Source organism: Eleutherodactylus coqui, chromosome 2 (genome assembly GCF_035609145.1).
Source record: "Eleutherodactylus coqui strain aEleCoq1 chromosome 2, aEleCoq1.hap1, whole genome shotgun sequence".
In the NCBI taxonomy this organism is placed as follows: Eukaryota; Metazoa; Chordata; class Amphibia; order Anura; family Eleutherodactylidae; genus Eleutherodactylus; species Eleutherodactylus coqui.
Window position 1 is genome coordinate 213,136,264 of NC_089838.1, and position 17,911 is coordinate 213,154,174.

Below are 17,911 nucleotides of genomic sequence, written 5' to 3' on the forward strand. Positions count from 1 at the left end.
GATCTGCAACGCTGGGTCGGCCATGGAGGACCCAAGGATGCTAACTACCTGGTAGATCTGGTCGACCGCTATACTGCAACTGAGAACTATCTCCGTGACATCCATTCTGTCCTGACCACCGCTACAACTTCCAGGCCTATATGGGGTAAGAGACCATAAGATGCGGGAGGAAAGCTGTGGCCTGGAATGAAGGAGGTTGGGCTACTGGAAGGGTACCATTGGAGTTAAAAGCCTCTGATTGCCCCAACCCATTTGCTAAGCAGAGGAAACCAGTGCCTTTGATGTGCTGGAGATGCCAGGGGCTCGGGCATGTGTTGGCTCGGTGCCCTATGAACAATGAGCCTATGGAGTGTGACGGTGCTTGGCACCAGTCTTTGTTCACACGCCCTATTTGCAATGCCTCACAGAGACTAGAGACTGAGCCACAACTGTGTTGCATAAGTGTAAACCACCATTCTGTGGAGGCTCTACTGGACTCGGGTAGCCTGGTCACCTTAGTGCATGCTAGCCTGATAGCAGAAGGCTTCATACCAGGTAAGCACATAAGTGTGGTATGTATACACAGTGACACAAGGGTGTATCCTATGGCACAGTGTAACTTTGAAACGCATGTCGGAACTGTGACCTACGATGTAGGTGTTGTCAAAGGATTGATGCACAGCGTGATATTGGGGTGCAATTTTCCTGTATTCTGTGACTTGTGGGGAAAAATAATAATCCCTTCTCAAGAGACTGATGCAAACCCAGCTGACCTTACACCTCCGCAGGACAGCGGGGAAAATATGGACGTTGAACCAGAGAATGTAACTTTTCCTTAACAGGTCTTGGCTGGAGATGACGCTGAGGAGGAAGTCTACCCCTCGGTTCAGGATGTGTCCAATCTAGAGGATGCGCCTGGGAACTTTGGGACAGCCCATTTAAGGGACCCCACTCTTCTCAATGCCAAAGAAAATGTCGTAGTGAAAAATGGTGTGTCACAGGAACCGGGTTCTGACCAACTCTTCCCCCATTTTGCCATGAATAATAACTTGTTGTATAGAGTAACAAAAACAAGCGGGGAAGTGGTGGAACAGTTGGTCGTGCCGAAGCCATACAGGCGCAAGGTGCTAGACTTAGCACATAATCATGTATTAGGAGGACATTTAGGAACTGATAAAACGCAGGATAGAATTCTTCAAAGGTTCTTCTGGCCAGGGGTATACAAGGACATAAAGGAGTACTGTGAGTCATGCCCCACCTGTCAGATCACCGCTCCTGTGTCGCACTTCCTCAGTTCCTTAGTGCCTCTCCCGATTATAGAGGTTCCCTTTGAAAGAATTGGAATGGATTTAGTGGGTCCCATAGTCAAGTCGGCTAGAGGACATCAATACATTTTGGTTGTGTTAGATTATGCCACTCGATACCCTGAGGCAATCTCTTTAAAAAGCCCTACTGCCAAAAACATTGCACGAGAGTTGTCCCTGATGTTCTCCAGAACAGGTCTTCCCAAGGAAATCCTCATGGACCAAGGGACCTCGTTCATGTCCAAAGTAACCAAAGAATTGTGCCAACTCTTTAAAATTGATCACATACGAACCTCGGTATACCACCCTCAGACGGATGGGTTGGTGGAGAGGTTCAATAAGACCCTGAAGCAAATGCTAAAGCGAGTAGTAGAGAAAGATAGTCGGGACTGGGACTGTCTGTTACCTTATCTCAGGTTCTCCATACGAGTAGTACCACAGGTTTCCACAGGCTTCTCGCCACTTCAGTTGCTATACGGTCGCCCCCCCGAGGGTTGTTGGACATAGCCAGAGAAACCTGGGAGGCTGAGTCTACTCCCTATAGGAGCGTCATAGAGCACGTGGCTCAGATGCAGGATCGCATTAATACTGTAATGCCCATTGTCAGTGAACACTTGCTGAGGGCACAGGAGGCCCAAAGCAGAGTGTACAATCGTTCTGCTCGGGTGAGAAATTGTAGTCCCAGTGACCGAGTTCTCATCTTGGTGCCTACTGTAGAGAGTAAATTCCTCGCTAGATGGCAGGGTCCCTACAAAATCGTTGAGAAGGTAGGCGACGTAAACTATAGAATGCACCAGCCGGAGAAAAGGAAGCCATATCAGGTGTACCATGTTAATTTAATAAAACCCTGGAAGGATAGAGAAGCTTTGGCTACCTCAAGCATCAGGAGAGGTGGGCCGAAGCCCTCCCTGCCCCATGTTAGAGTAGGTGAGGCCCTCTCGGTGTGCCAATGGCAAGAGGCAAAAGAGTTCCTGCAAAGAAATAGAGACAAATTCTCTGACCTGCCAGGTCGTACACACATCATAAAACATGATATCACAACTGAACTTGGGATGAAGGTAAACTTTAAACCGTATAAGATTCCAGAAGCACGTAGGGAAGCAGTTTCTGCTGAGGTTAAGCGCATGCTAGAATTAGGGGTGATAGAAGAATCAAAAAGCGAGTGGTCAAGTCCCATTGTGTTAGTTCCCAAACCAGACGGTACTTGGAGGTTTTGCAATGATTTTAGGAAATTAAACGAAATCTCCAAATTTGATGCATATCCTATGCCCTGGGTTGATGAATTAATTGAGAGACAAGGTAATGCCAGATATATCACCACACTTGACCTTACCAAAGGGTACTGGCAAATACCTCTGACTGACAAGGCCAAAAAGAAAACTGCCTTCTCAACCCCAGAGGGCTTGTTTCAGTACAAAGACATGCCGTTTGGACTACATGGCGCACCTGCTACCTTTCAAAGGTTAATGGATCAGATTTTGAGGTCTCACTGTAACTATTCTGCCGTGTACCTAAACGATGTCATAGTCTATAGTACCGATTGGGAGCGTCACCTTGGGAAGGTACAGGCGGTTATGGATGCCATAAAAGGAGCAGGTTTAACCTTAAACCCTGGAAAATGTGCACTAGCCCTGGAGGAAGCCAAGTACCTTGGCTATGTTATTGGCCATGGCGTCATTAAACCCCAGGTCAACAAGGTAGCAACCATACATGCATGGCCTAGACCTTTAACAAAAAAACAGGTCAGAGCTTTCTTAGGAATGACCGGATACTACCGTAGGTTTGTGCCTAATTTTGCGTCCATTGCAGCACCACTTACAGACTTGACGAAAGGGGGCAAGTCAGTAATGTTGGCATGGATAACCGAGGCTGATCAGGCCTTTCAAAATTTAAAGTCGGCCCTTTGCCAACAGCCAGTATTGATAACGTCTAACTTCTCGAAAGAGTTTATTGTGCAGACGGATGCTTCTAATGTAGGGTTGGGTGGAGTGTTGTCCCAGTCCATAAATGGGGAAGAACATCCAGTACTATATTTAAGCCAAAAACTATCTCCTGCGGAGAAGAATTATGCTATTGTTGAACATGAGTGTTTAGCAGTAAAATGGGCACTGGTTTCTCTCGCTTCAGAATTTCAAGTTCACCCTTGAATATAGACCAGGCAAATCACAGGGTAATGCTGATGCCTTGTCTAGGGTGCATTGTCTGGCCACCAAAAAGGTCCAGCTCTCTGGTCTGGAGAAGAAGGGGGGGGGGGGGTATATAGGCAGTTAAAGGGTGAAGTTGTGCATGGAGTATATCTCCCTCCCAGGCTCTTAGTCTGGACAGGGAGGAGATCCAGTCCATAGCTTCACCCTAGCTCTCAACTCAGCTGTGGGCACTGACCCCGTTACTGGAGCATAAAAGACTGCAGCTCCAGGGAGTCAGTGTCTGACAAGCTGAGGAGAGAGCAAAAGTCTGACAAGATGAGGAGAGAGCAACAGCCTGACAGCCTGAGGATATATATATCTTCAGATCTATTTCATTCATCCTGAGGAAGGACCCAGAGTATGTTCGAAAGCTCGCTATAACATCATGTATTATTGTTAGCCATTAAAAGATATCATATCTGCAAGATTATTTGGTTTCTCTTATTGAGAACAGTCACATTTAACTTTCTTGTTGTACATCCAACCTATTTCAGTTACCTTATGGAAAGCGTTCATTGCGTTACCCACGTGCGGATTATCGCCGCGGGTAACACAGTGAAATATCGCCTGTGGACAGGAGGCCTAAATGCATGTTTGAATATCATAAGTACATGAACTATCATAGTAATTAAATTTCTCTGTGGTACGTGTGTATTAAAATGCCTTGCCTCTTCTCTTTCTCTTCTCTAACACGGGCGTATTTGCACTGTGGGATTAGGAGCGGTCGTTCGCCTCCGGACCCCTCAGCAAATACTGCCCAACAACATGTTTTGCAAAACACTTTTCCATGCCTACGAGCGGAAATCAACTGCAATTGCAGTCAATGGAAGCCATCGGTCCCATGGCGAGTTGCTGCGGATCCACGTCATCGTGGGCCGACTGTTCGTCATTCTATGCACTGCACACGTGCGGCAGCGTGCCAGCCGGCACATACGCTGAGCAGGGAGAAGAGGTACGCGGGGGTCACTGCCAGGGCACAGGGTCTGATTCCGCTGCAAGATGAAGGATTCCCAAAACTTGTTTGGCATCCTTAATATATCCAGCCACTCTCTAAAACAAGGGTTGCAACAAAGTATCTACCCAGGCACACAAATTTTCTTTTAGTGAACCTAAATCAGCAATAATAGGATGCAATGGATGTCTTATAATTGATTTGTGTATCTTTGGTTGACTATGAAAAACTGGTGTGATAGGAGATTCAATACATAAATAACTTGCTTGTTTCTCATTAAAAAAATGCCAAAAGTTAAGCCCTCACTAATCAGATCTCTTAAGTTGTTCTGAAAGGTCAAAATACCAGTTATTTTTTTTGTAAGTTTTATCATCATCACGAATTTCCAGTGCAGGTTTCTTTTATAATTCTTTATCTGTAACAATGACGGCTGCCATTTATCTGTTTTCCTGATAACGATTGCATTATTATAATTCAATTCTAACATAGCTGTCTGCTGTTTAAAGAAAAGATTGCAATTTATTTGTCCAGATCTAGATGCATCATATAACATAATCAGGTCTCTTTCCATCGCAGATTGAAAATGATCAATTGCTTTCACCCTTGAATTTACTGAGTAAGGCTTCGGTCAGACAAGTGTCTGTTTTGACGCATCCGTGCTGCGCAAAACAATGCGCTGCACAGATGTGCAAAATACGCGTGACTGAAGCTCCGTGCCCATTACTTTCAATTTTCACTTTGAAAGCACATGCAGTGATTTTCAGGGAAGGGCTTGAGATATAAGCTCTTAAAATCCCCGCCTGCTGAAAGGGCTGTATCTGATTGGCTGAGTGCTCAGCCAATCACGGTCAGCATCCAGCCATTCATTGAATGACAGCGAGTGCTGCCTGTGATTGGTCACAGCACTCAGCCAATCACAGGCAGCGCTTGGCCATTCATTAAATTCAGTTCAAGTAGAAGACACAGCTGGACGCTCCTGGGCCCTGGCAGCTGCGGAGAGGTGAGTATATATTTTTTTTCATTTTTAACACATTCTAGGGATGATTTTCAGGGAAGGGCTTATATATAAAGCCCTTTCCTGAAAATCCCTGCAGAGCTTGCCGGCAGCCCATTGCTTTCAATGGGGCTGCAGCAGTGTCGGTCCCAATAAAAGCAATGGGAGAACATCATGATCCTCTGCCAAGGCTGTCGCAGCATGATCCATTCTCCTGCAGATTAAATTGTGATTACAATGTCCATTTGGATTAAATTATACGACCAATTTGCTATATGTATATTAATATGTCAATAATGGGGGATTAGTAATAGTTTGTTAGCTTAAGGGCTCTTTTACACGAGTGTAGCAATTTTCAATCGGCCATGTCATGGCCACAACACGACCGAAAATCGCTTGAACAAGCACACAAATCTGTGGGTTTTTTGCGCCCTTTCAGACAGCCCAGGTCCGGTGCATCTACGCCAAGCCTGGAATGTTATCAAGCGGGGGGGAGACAGTTTAGCTCTGCTAAACTGCCTCCCCCTTTCTGCCTCCTCTGGGTAAAGGGAGGGGGCGGGACAGGGCAGGGTGGGGTGGGAGCTAGTGTGCTAAGCTCCCGCCACCTCCAATTGCAAGCAGCCGTCAAGGGGCAGAGAGGAGGAGGGAAGGGGGTGGGAGTTTAACAGAATTGCTGCTAAACTCCCTCCCACCTCCCTTCTCTGGCAGCTACCACAGGCTCCCATAAGAGTCTATGGAAGCCACTGCCATATTCTGCCCAGTGAGATAGTTCCTGAACTGTCTTTCCTGGCTGGTGTAAATGTGCTATCTTGGCCGGGCGCTTTTACACCACGGGAATACAGCCATCTGAACTGATGCATTGTAAACCAATGCATCAGATGGGCAGCGAATATTGGCTCGTGTGAATGAAGCCAAAGGCAGAAAAAAACGCTAACGAGCAGCAAATGAAGGCAGCTGCATTAAAGGCCAGGCAAAGCATCTCAATGAGAAAGCTTAGCAATTGGCAATGGCCAGGCATTCCAGTCATTGACTACAAAGTACAGAATTTGCAATCATATATTCAAAGTAATCCTTATATTTATAATTATGCTAGTTCGTATAATTACTTTTGTGAAAATAATGAAACTACAATTGCAATGAAAAATAAGTGAACCCTTATTTCTGCAATAATTACTAATATTGTACTAATTCCTGTACTTTTATACAGGAAGATCACCACTCAGTGAATTAAGGCAGAGCGGGCTGGGGATTGTTCCTGTCCACCCGCCTCCATTGACCATAAACAGGCAGTCAGTCAATGATTTTATGGTCTGTATGAAAGATCTAATCAGTGATTTATCACTGATCGGTCTTTCATTGTATGCGTTCAAACAGCACAATTATCGTGCAAACCGCTCAATCTAGTTAGGCCCCCTGTCCACGGCCGTGACAGAATATTGCTAGCGATATTCCACCGCGGGGGTGAAGGGCGGGCCACTGTCAGCCTATCTGACAGATAGGCTCACTGCGGAGAATCGCAGCATGCCGCGATTTGAATCCCGCGAGCGGAGAATTGCTATGACTCTCCGCTTGTGGACAGCGGGGCTGCGCTTTCCATAGCAACACTATGGAAAGCATTCACTGCGTTACTCACGGCCGGATTATCCCTGGACAGGAGCAGTTAGCGATTTGCACGATAATTGATGTCTTTATTAAGCATAAATCCATAGCGCATGGAGAAAAAGTATGTGAACTTTTAAGTATAATAACCTGTAGATTCCTCGTTAGCAGCAGTTACCTTCACCAAATGTTTCCTGTAGCTGAAAATAAAATTTGCACAACGCTGAGAACCATTCATCCCTGCAAATATTTCAGTCCATCAATATTTCTGAAATGCCTTGTGTGCACAGCCCTCTTCCAGTAATGCCATAGTATCCTGATAATAGATAAAATCAGGACTGTGACTTAGCCATTCTAAAACACAATTCATCTTTTACCTCCAAATATAGAGTTGTGTAACAGAGGTTTTTGCAGTTTGTAGAGTTGTCCATATGTCTTACACACCTCTTTTAGGATTTCCCATTGTGCATTGAAGTGATTTTAACAGGAATCCCACTCCTTGGAAAATTAACAGCAGTCCTGAATTTTCTCCATTTATAGATATTTGTCACCCATGGATTGATGTACAGCCATGTGTTTAGCAATGATTTTGCTGCCTTTTCCAGCTTCATGAGTAAGCTAGTTGCCACGCTCCGCCCCGTCCCACCCCCTCCTATTGATGGCAGCCTCTATGTAGGCACTGGAAGGCATCCCAAAGATTTTGCCAGAGCAAGGGTTTTCTGTGGTGCAACATATTTTTTTTGCTAAAAATTGCGGTCGTGATCATGGAAAAATGCCCATTCAGGCGCTTATACGGAGCGAGCGTGAAATCGTAAAAATGCCGTTGATGTATATCCACTTGTGGGAAAGAGCCCTAAAGTTCACCTTGATGCCTTTGTTTCACATTTATTGTGGTGGTAAATTATGAAAATACTGACACTATTCAACTGGGCCCAACTGTATAATACTCTATTTTTGCTAAAACCTCTTTTTGGGCATGTACCACATTAATAAAGTACTATATGCTGTTATACATTTCCTAAATTGGAATCTAATGCATCAGATGGTAGTGTATATCGCCCGGCCGATATATGCTCGTGTGAATAAGTTCTTATTCTTATGTAGAAATATTTTCTCAGGTCACAAAATTTCTGCAACAAACGTGTCACATGGGAAGATTTTTGTTCCATGTTTTTGTTATCTTGCTCCACGGAACATAGGGTTCCATAGGAGACCAGCTTTATGTTTTTCATTTTCATAGGCGTAGTAATATACTGTATTAAGTAATAACCGGGTGGTTATCTAGCTAGCTTTTAGACTTTTGTCTGCAATTCACTTACATTGAAGTGAATAAGTTGCAATATACAGGCGGTGTACAAAAATATGAAAAAACATGATATGCATACGATTTTAACCATTAGCAATAAGCTGCCCTGTTGACCCTGGCTTACTGAGAGCTTTCCTGTCAAATTTATCTTTACATCACTTCTTGCCCTGCTCTGGTTGGTTTTGGGAGCCAGCTAATAACAGCAGATTAGTAGCTCAAACCCCAGACTAATGGAACCTTGTTGCTTGGGCAGATGTTCACTTCTGTCTGTCAGCATTTATGCCATATTATCTCCATTTAAGCTGCATGGGATTATAAATCATATTTCAATAAGACATGTAGAGACCAATTTTAAGGCATGCATTTCATACAGTGTTTCCATATTTTTATCCACCCCCTGTAAGTCATAGCCTCTTGCCGCCATATTATTGACCATACCATTGAGCCTTCCAGACAAAGACAGGCTAGGGCTACATGGGGAGTTTTGTCTGTAGTTTACTTATATTGAAGTGAATGGAGTCATAGCTTCTTGCCTCTGTGGGTCAAAGGTCACAAAAAGTCCAACTTCAATGGATTTTTTGTAACCTGCGGCTGTAGCAAGCACTGCATGCTCCTTCATTTCAATGTGAGTGAGAGCTCGCAGGAGTATACAGCAATTTTTGGTTACACAACCCCAGTTGTGGTCAAAAGTCACCGTGTAGCCATAACTTGACTTACAACATTCTTACAGCTGCATAGCAGTGTCCTGAAAATGATTCCTATCACATGCCAGTGACCACAGGGCAGTCATTTCTATAACTGTGCCATTAGAAATGTTCAAGGAGAGCATTAGGCTGCATTCACACGAGTGAGTCACACCCAAAATTTTTGGGCATGGCTTGCATTGCATAGTACATGGACACTCTGTCCATGTGCTGTGCTATACTCAGGACACCGCACATCTGCGTGTTCTATTCTCGTGTGAGACTCATGAAACCAGAACATGCTGCAACTCTTTCGTCTTGCAGCGTGGCTGTGAGAGAAATTTCAACAATGTAGCTACACCCATTACAGATGATGGGTTGTATTTTTGCGCTGGTTTTGTATGTCTTGCAATGCACAATACTCACCCATGTGAATGCACCCCCAGGCCTCGTTCACATGAGTGTAGTTTTCGTGCAGAATATGCACGTGAAAAAATAGCACATAACTGCCCAAAAAAACATGTGAACAGGCGATTTTTTTAATGTGCAGAAGCTTCATGTGATTAAAAAGCGCACATTCGCGATCCCCTGCTGTGACTGTGACAGCTTCAGCAGGGAATTCCTTCACACCACAGGGAAGTGACGCTATTGCATCCAGGGGCTTCCACATGTTTTTAATGGGGCAGACGGCAGCAGCATCGGCTCCATTCAAGACAGTGGGAGAACATTGCGATCCCCTGCTGCGACTGTGACAGCCACAGCAAGGATGAAGGGAACCCCCAAAGAGATGTGAGACTGTTTCCATGTTAAAACGCTTCAAATCCAGGTGTTTTCAGAAGGATGGTGAGGGTGATATTAGGCTGTGAATCACGGCTTGATGTCACTTTCGCAAGTATGAAGAAGCGCAGAGAGATGGAGCCCCGCAGGGCTTCGGGATTTCCCCATAGCAGTGAGAGAGAGAGCAGGGCTCTGGGGGATTAAGCCATAGCCCCACTCTCTCTCTCCCTGCTATCGGGATCCCTGAGGGATATTCCCATAGTGCAGAGAGAGGGGTGGGGCTATAGGACTTCTCACAGGGATTCCACATAGCAAAGAGAGAGGGCGGGGCTACAGGGTGGATTCCTATAGCCCCACCCTCTCCCATGCTCTCGGGGAAGCCCTGTAACCCCGCCTCCCTCTCTCCACGCTATTGGGAAATCCCTTGGGGAACCCACTGCTGGGGAGACAGGTGTAGAAAGTCCCATAGTGCCAGGCTGGAAGAATTCCCAGCTGCTTACAGCAGGACTTTTAAACACTGTAAATTTCTGTTAGTCCCCGCGGGGGTTAAGGGAGCCCTCTGGGCTTTCCCTCATAGGAGTCTATGGAAACTCCTGCACAGCACACACCAAAGATAGATCAGATCCTGTCTTTTCACACAGCATGGACCGTAGATGCGTGCATTGTAGCCACGCATATCCTATCTTTGGAAGATGTGAGTTTTTCGCGTGCCTAAAATTCCTTTATCTAAACGCTTCTATAGGAAAACATTGGTTCTAATAGATGCAATTTTTTCACTCGTCTATTCTGCGTGAAAACCACGCTCGTATGAACGAGGCCTTATAATTACAAGTGCAACGCCCGCAGTAATCTGGCCCCGTAATGCAGCACACATCTCCTCCGTGGTCCTGCATTGCTTTCTACTCTTCTGACAGGAGCTTTTATGTCAGCAGCTAATAGACTGTTGAATGTCGTCAGCACTGGCGAAGCCAAGAACTGCCTCTCTGAATGCTGGATACATATTTGGATACATATTGGGAATGGGGTTAGGTAGCCATTCATTTACATTGTCAGGGTTTCACGGACAAAAATGTACATGATGAAAAGGTCCATTATGTAAGGGCGGCTTCAGATGAGTACACTTGCACAAGCACACTCGCCTCAGTACAACATTTTAGCGCAATGAATGAGGTTGATTTGTGTATGTGTCTGTTCATAGTACTGTACATTTTTGCCCATGCAGGGCATGTACATATGTGCGCGCAAGATTGCCTGTCCTGATTTAAAAGCAAATTTAGCTTAATTAGGTCTAGAGGTGCTCTTTTCCCCGCGTTTTTTTGCAGCCCTTGCGTATTGAGCGCACATTTGTGAGAATCCCATAGACTTATATGCGGCCCTTTGATTTGCAAATGCACAGGAAAATAGAGCACATCCTATTTTTTGCACGCATATGAAATACACGCAAAAAAGTGTTAATGTGAACAAATCCAATGACATCAATGGGTTCTATTCACTGCGTATTACATGCGCTAATTCCAGGCGTGGAATACACGATGCAAATACGTCTGTCTGAAACCGCCCTAAGGGTGAATTCACACGAACATATATCGGCTCGGTTTTCACGCCGAGCCGATATACGTTGTCTCTCTCTGCAGGGGGGGAGGATGGAAGAGCCAGAAGCAGGAACTGAGCTCCCACCCCCTCTCTGACTCCTCTCCGCCGCTCTGCACTATTTGCAATGAGAGGAGGCGGGGCAGGGGTGGGGCTAAGGCCCGCGAATTAGCCCCACCCCCGCCCCGCCTCTCCCCATTGCAAATAGTGCAGAGGGGCGGAGAGGAGGCAGAGAGGGGGCGGGAGCTCAGTTCCTGCTCCTGGCTCTTCCATCCTTCCCCCTCTGCAACGTATATCGGCTCGGCGTGAAAACCGAGCCGATATACGTTCGTATGAATCCACCCTGAATGGTATAACTATACATGTGTCTGGCCAATGGATTGCTAGTTATTCTACTGATGATTATTGTTTCTGCAAATGTTTATTGGCAAATCCACGAATCGCATGACCTCTTAATACACCTGCAGAACACAACATTATCCCCGAATGGTGACTGCTGGGTAGTAGTCAGTAAGAAAAAGGAATTGACAATAGGAGAAAGTCTCATGTCTGACTAAGTACAGATAAGAGTATCATAACTACAAAACAGAAATCCTGTCTTTCTAATCCGGTCTCATTTCTATTTATTTAAGGATTAACCACTTTCATGCTCCGTTTCCAGTTTCTGTGGTGAAGTCCTTCTGTAAACCACATTACAAGGACCTGTATTACAAGGTAAGTGGATCGTATTTCTTTATTAATTACTATTATTTTTATTACACTGTATTACACTATGAGAAAGTTGACATTTTTTCAAGCAAACAATGATGACTAGAGAGGACTTTAAATGCTGCAATCTTTCTGCAAAGTCTTGGGGGTTCTCATTAATATCTCATGAAATGGGGAATAGAATGTTATTGCTAATTATAATGACAATAATTAATTCATGGAATATGTACATGCATCTGGAACATCTTTGCTAATAGGGGTCACAGTGGTTGCAGTTGTGACTGAGCATATAAACCTCCATAAGTACTGCAAACCAATATTGCACTCGTAAACCTGTGATTTGTTTTTTTCTGTGATTGGATACATTTTGGCTGTAAAAGTGCATTGCATCTGCGTGAAAGAAAATCACATGTTGTTCAAATACTGAAAATCAAACTGCATAGAATGTGAATGCAATGCGATTTTTTTTTTTCATGCACCCATAGGAACTAATGGGCGGTTCTTGAACAGAATTGCCAAAGAGTAGGACATGCTGCAGTTTTTTTTATCTCTGTCAGAGAGAAAAATCACCTACTTGTATAAACCCATTGAAAATAATCGATTCTTTACTCGTGCAAGTTCCATCCATATGGCATCAAATAGAACTCGCACATGTTTCTCACCTGTATAAATACTGCCTACAATCTATGTTTCGGGCTTTGTGTTTTCTAAGGATCGGATCTCCAGACAAAAGAGAGGAAACATTCACAAGGAAATATTGGACTTGCAACAAACCTGCTGTGCGTGAACATAATCTAAAACTTTGTTTTATACTTTTTTCATTTGCTTTCTACTCCTAGCTTCGTCTTCCTGCTAAGGTCTTCCACCAGATTCACATATAGCAGTTTGACATTCTTTTTTCCAACTATGAGTGGAACTTAAAGAGTGGAAAAGCATAAAAAAGACCCACTCTTCTTCTCCTTTTCCAATCCAGAGATATTGCCATCAATGTTTGATTATAGGTTTCGGACCACTTGTACCCCTAGATTGAGGGGCTGGTTTCTTTCTCAAGCGATGCCACTCCTGACCCAGTGTTGTGTCAGAATTGCTATGAAGCCTTTTGAATGGGTCTTAGAAGGTACCTGATCCTTCATTACAGGTTTTAGAATGGGAGGTCACGGCAATCAGAAATTCACAACAGGATCTTCATGGCATATTTTGCAAGAATAAAAAAGCTAATTTATTTCTGCACATATTGTGGGATGTAGATTTCATCTGTAATTTCTACCAGTTTCTGAAATAAATTGTAGTAAATTGAACGGGCCTATGAAGCCTTTAGCAAAGCACTGCCCACTTTTAGAAATGTGGTAAATAAGCCACAAAAAAGGCCAAAACTTACAGGGACTTGCAAAAAAAAGCAACTATTTCATACCGGAAAGCTGGCATAGAGGGTCTCTTTAATTTCCCCATTGTCTTTTTTTTTTACAAGAGGGTCCTTAGGTATCTTATGTTTAATTATGCTGACGTCACAATTTTACGTTAAACACTATAAAAGTACAATATGATTAACATTAAGCATACCAAGTAGCTTTTAGATTTCTGTGTTATATAAAATAAAATGCAACCAGAATCCTGAAAATGAAATACAAATGTAAGCAAGGTGACTAGTACAAATCAATTAATTTACCCAAAATTATGTTTTTGTGCTGAAAAATCATTGTAAAGTGCTGGCTACTAGGGATCTCGCTTCCTACTAATTTTCTGGCCACTGCCTTTTGTCATGTGAAATTTGTCTCTAGTAACAGAGACATTGAAATGAATCTCATGCTGCCCATAGTCTATAGTGAGGTGAGGAGGAAGAGGAGGGAGCTGATGGATAGAGACAGAAACAGAGAGATTTAAACAGAAACTGCTGCAGTTAATAGTGATTTACTTTTTCACTGCTACAAAAATAACATCTACACTGCTCAGTACTATTATAAAATGTCCTTCATATTGCTATTACTTATGATGGTTTGCTGCAGAGAAATAGAGAGGAAGCCATTCTTTTCTGCTGTGTGTGCAGGGTAGGGGAGCCATCATAGCAGGTAAGTATACATCCATCCACTCATTCAAGGAAGGCTGAGAATTTGAGATATAGCCTTCAGAAAGAAAAGTGGTCAAAATGCCATATAGAAGCCCCATAATGGGCAACAATAGTGTTATTTCTTTGTACACATACATAGTGCAACTTATTCTGAAAGTGCTGGTGTGCATAATTAAAATAAGGAGAATACATTCTGAAAGATGAACGATCATGGTCTAATTTATAATGATGCTGATTTATAATGAATGATCTAAGCATTTAACCGCACTGTGAATCCTGTTAATGGCATTTCTAGCATACAAATTAACTTGACTTTTCCTTATACTTTATTGGATTGAATTCACTCTAAGTAGAGGTCCAGTTTACCTTTCCATAAATGCTACACTGTAATTAGTCAGCCTGTGGTATGCTTGCTGAAAGGCTATGATATCAAGGAAATACTGACAGTACAAAGTAAATACACAGTTAAATATACCTATGGTCATAAATGACAAACCATGAACTAACAAAAACTTAAAACTTTAAAAAAGTGAAAACTATGAAATACAAAAATATGACATCTCTCTCAATAACCACAAATGATATAATACTGGAATATTATTAATGAATAATAATGAAGTTCACGTTCCATCTCTGTTCAGGTCATTCTAAAATCACAGTTTTATACCTTGTTTACACATAATAGATTAATGGTGTCTTGTTACATAATGTCTTACCTTTTATTATGGCCAGTGACTTTTCTGTCTACCATGACCTCCTTTGTATTCCACTAAAAGTTGCACCTGTACATACAAGGCACTGGATTGTAGGCCTGCAGGTTTCCAAATGTTCAGTATGCTAGACAGGTGTACCAAGTATCTGAAATGCTTAAAGGCAGGCGTGGCTCTGTGACAACTGTTTCCACCTCCGATGTCTTCAGAATTACATTCAGAAAAAATGTTACCTTGTGTCACTGAAACTCTCGTCATAGCGGGAGAAGAATTTGTACAAATCATGTCAAAGTAAACTTTATGTAAGGTTGTAAACGTGGGACCTGTCAACCATTTATAAACACAGGTAACACAATTCTCGGACTACTTCTGCTATCACAAATGTAGCAAGTGCCAAATGAACAATCATAATGTTCCATATGTTTTGTGTGACAAAATAAAATTAGCAATTTGTGCAACTTGGCTGCTACAATACATAAAATTATCATGATGCAAATGTTCATTTGGCGCTTGCTACAAGTGTATCCTAATCTTTTATTAGAGGTAAAAGTCACTAGTAATGACCCATATGTACTTAGAGCACAAGGCAAGGCTGGATTCACGCTAGTAATTACCGTTTGCCAACTTTATTAAAAAATACAAGACCTCCTACTCTTCCCTCTTTGTCTGCTTCTCACATAACTATTTCCCAAATTTCTCCTAAACCCCCATACTTTACCCCAAACACATCAGACTCTCTCCTCCTTTCAAAACCTTCAACATCACCCTGAACATTCACCTCCTCAGAAAAGCCTATAATAACTCTAGTGCCACTACACTACTGTGAGCAGCTTCTACCTTTGCCTATTGTCTCTTTCCGCCTTGTGGATTGTAAGCTCTTGTTGGAAGAGTTCTTGCTTTCTCTCTGTACCAGTCTGTCACTTATGTAGCTTGTTTGTTGTTCTTGTTTTTGGTCTTATGTTATATGCTTAAAAGGGGTTACTGACGACATATCATTAGGATACGGTATTTGATTGATGAGGGTCTGACAGCCTTCTCAGTCTGTGAAGCCAGTGTGTTACAGGAAATACACAGCTTTGTTTTCTGTAGTGTAATGGGTTGGTATTGCCGGTAAAGTTCCCATTCACTTCAGTGGAAACTTTGCCGGGTGTGAATGGTGAATTTGCCAAACGTGGGCATCTACAAAGGAAAATGGTTGATGCCAAAAATGATGATACAGGTACAGAAAAAAGAATACGTAACCTGGTGGTTTCAGGGGCAGCAAACATATTGAAAGGATTATGATTTTTTGAAATTGTGCCGATTCAGACTCCACTGGAGTACAGACAATCTTTCATTGACCAAGCCCTCCATATACTTTTATGATTCTTGACAGCACATCCCATTTACACTGGCTTTAATGGCTACACCTCCAGTACAAGGCTGGAATTTCGCTTGATCACCGATCTTATATGTGGCTATTCTCTCACTTCACTAGACTGTCTCTGATTCTGTTACTAATCTTGAGGAGGACCTTCATGAAAGAGGGGCAATGTACACAGGGCTCTCCAGTTTTAGATGCTCCTACTTTGGAGTTTTCTCTTCTGCAGCTTGTCATAGCCTGAGTCATACACTTGTCCTTGTGGTTCAATACTTGCAGGAGCAGTTGCACCAACTAGGGAGTTGCCTTTTCTTCAGACCTGGAAGCACTAACCACATCTGTGCTGACTTTCCACTTCTCCTGGCTCCGATATGAAAAACTCTGGTCTGCAGCTTGGTCATCAGGTCAGCCATTGTCATCTGGTCATGGTCTATGGCCTGGTCATTACTGCAGCCTCTGAGTAGTAGATGCTTGGAACAAACTTCCATCAAATGTGGTTGATAAATCAACTATAAATAAATTCAAGTATGCCAGGGATAAGCATATGTCTGTACTAAGAGAGAACAGGACCACGTGGTCTTTTTCTGCCATCCATTTTCTAATTGTTCTGCTTCTTTCTTAAATGAACTTCCTTTTGTAAATTAGTTCTTGGAGTTTTAAACAAAGAGATTCATTTACTTTTTTACCCTGCACTGTGGATGTTTACTCAATGTGCTCAATAAAAGACATGAATAGTACAACTGATTGTGTTATCGAGTTACTTAGATTGTGTTTGTCTATAATTTTTACTTAGATGATATAATCAAACTACATTTTATTAGTCATCAATGCAGAAATCTACGTAATTCCGAAGAGTTCATTTACTGTAAATTTAAGTGTAAATACCAAAGTATAAGCCTAGTTGATAGTGAACAGCTATGACCTTGTGGCATTTATCCACAATGATTTGTCTTGCTTGTTTTTGGTGGTATAACTGTTGACCATTTATGCAGCTTAGGACAGCTTTACACCAGGTTTATTGGCTGCATCTAAAAGATATAACATAGTAACATAGTATGTTAGGCTGAAAAAAGACAAATGCCCATCCAGTTCAGCCTGTTTCCATCCCTCCTTGTTGATCCAGACAAAGGCAAAACAAAAACCTCAATAAGGCAGAAGATCATTTACCTATTATTTTTGGGGAAAAAATTCCTTCCAGACTCCATAATGGCAGTCAGAATAATCCTTGGATCAATATTTGAAAAGTTCCTACCTGACTCCAAGACTGTCAGTCGGAAGATACCCAGGACATCAACTCTTCTAGTTATTTAATATCTATGTCCTATAATGTCATGGTGCTCTAAAAAGACATCTAGTCCCCTCTTAAACTCCTCTATCAATTTTGCCATCACCACGTCCTCAGGCAAAGAGTTCCATAGTCTCACTGCTGTTACAGTAAAAAAAAACCTTCTGTGTTGGTGATGAAACCTGCTTTCGTCTAGACGTAGAGGATGCCCCCTTGTTACCGTCACAGTCCTGGATATAAACAGGTCATGGGAAAGATCCTTGTATTGTCCCCTAATATATTTATACATAGTTATTTGGTCAACCCCTTAACCGTCTTTTTCTAGGGTGAATAATCCCGAATTTGATAGCCTCTCTGGGTATTCCAGTCCTCCCATTCCGTTTTTTAATTTAGTTGCCCTTATTTGAACCTCC

The 17,911-nt window shown here is 42.8% G+C and overlaps 1 protein-coding gene across 1 annotated transcript in view; it reads right to left on the minus strand.

Moving 5' to 3' along the window:
• LOC136612240 (uncharacterized) overlaps positions 1–14,966 on the minus strand; it is an 81,560-nt gene extending 66,594 nt beyond the window's left edge. Inside the window, exon 1 of the mRNA XM_066592453.1 lies at positions 14,860–14,966. Within this exon, the coding sequence (XP_066448550.1) occupies positions 14,860–14,894 (35 nt within the window). The 5' untranslated portion in view covers positions 14,895–14,966. The remainder of the gene's footprint in view (positions 1–14,859) is intronic.
• Between the last annotated feature and the right edge of the window lie 2,945 nt (positions 14,967–17,911).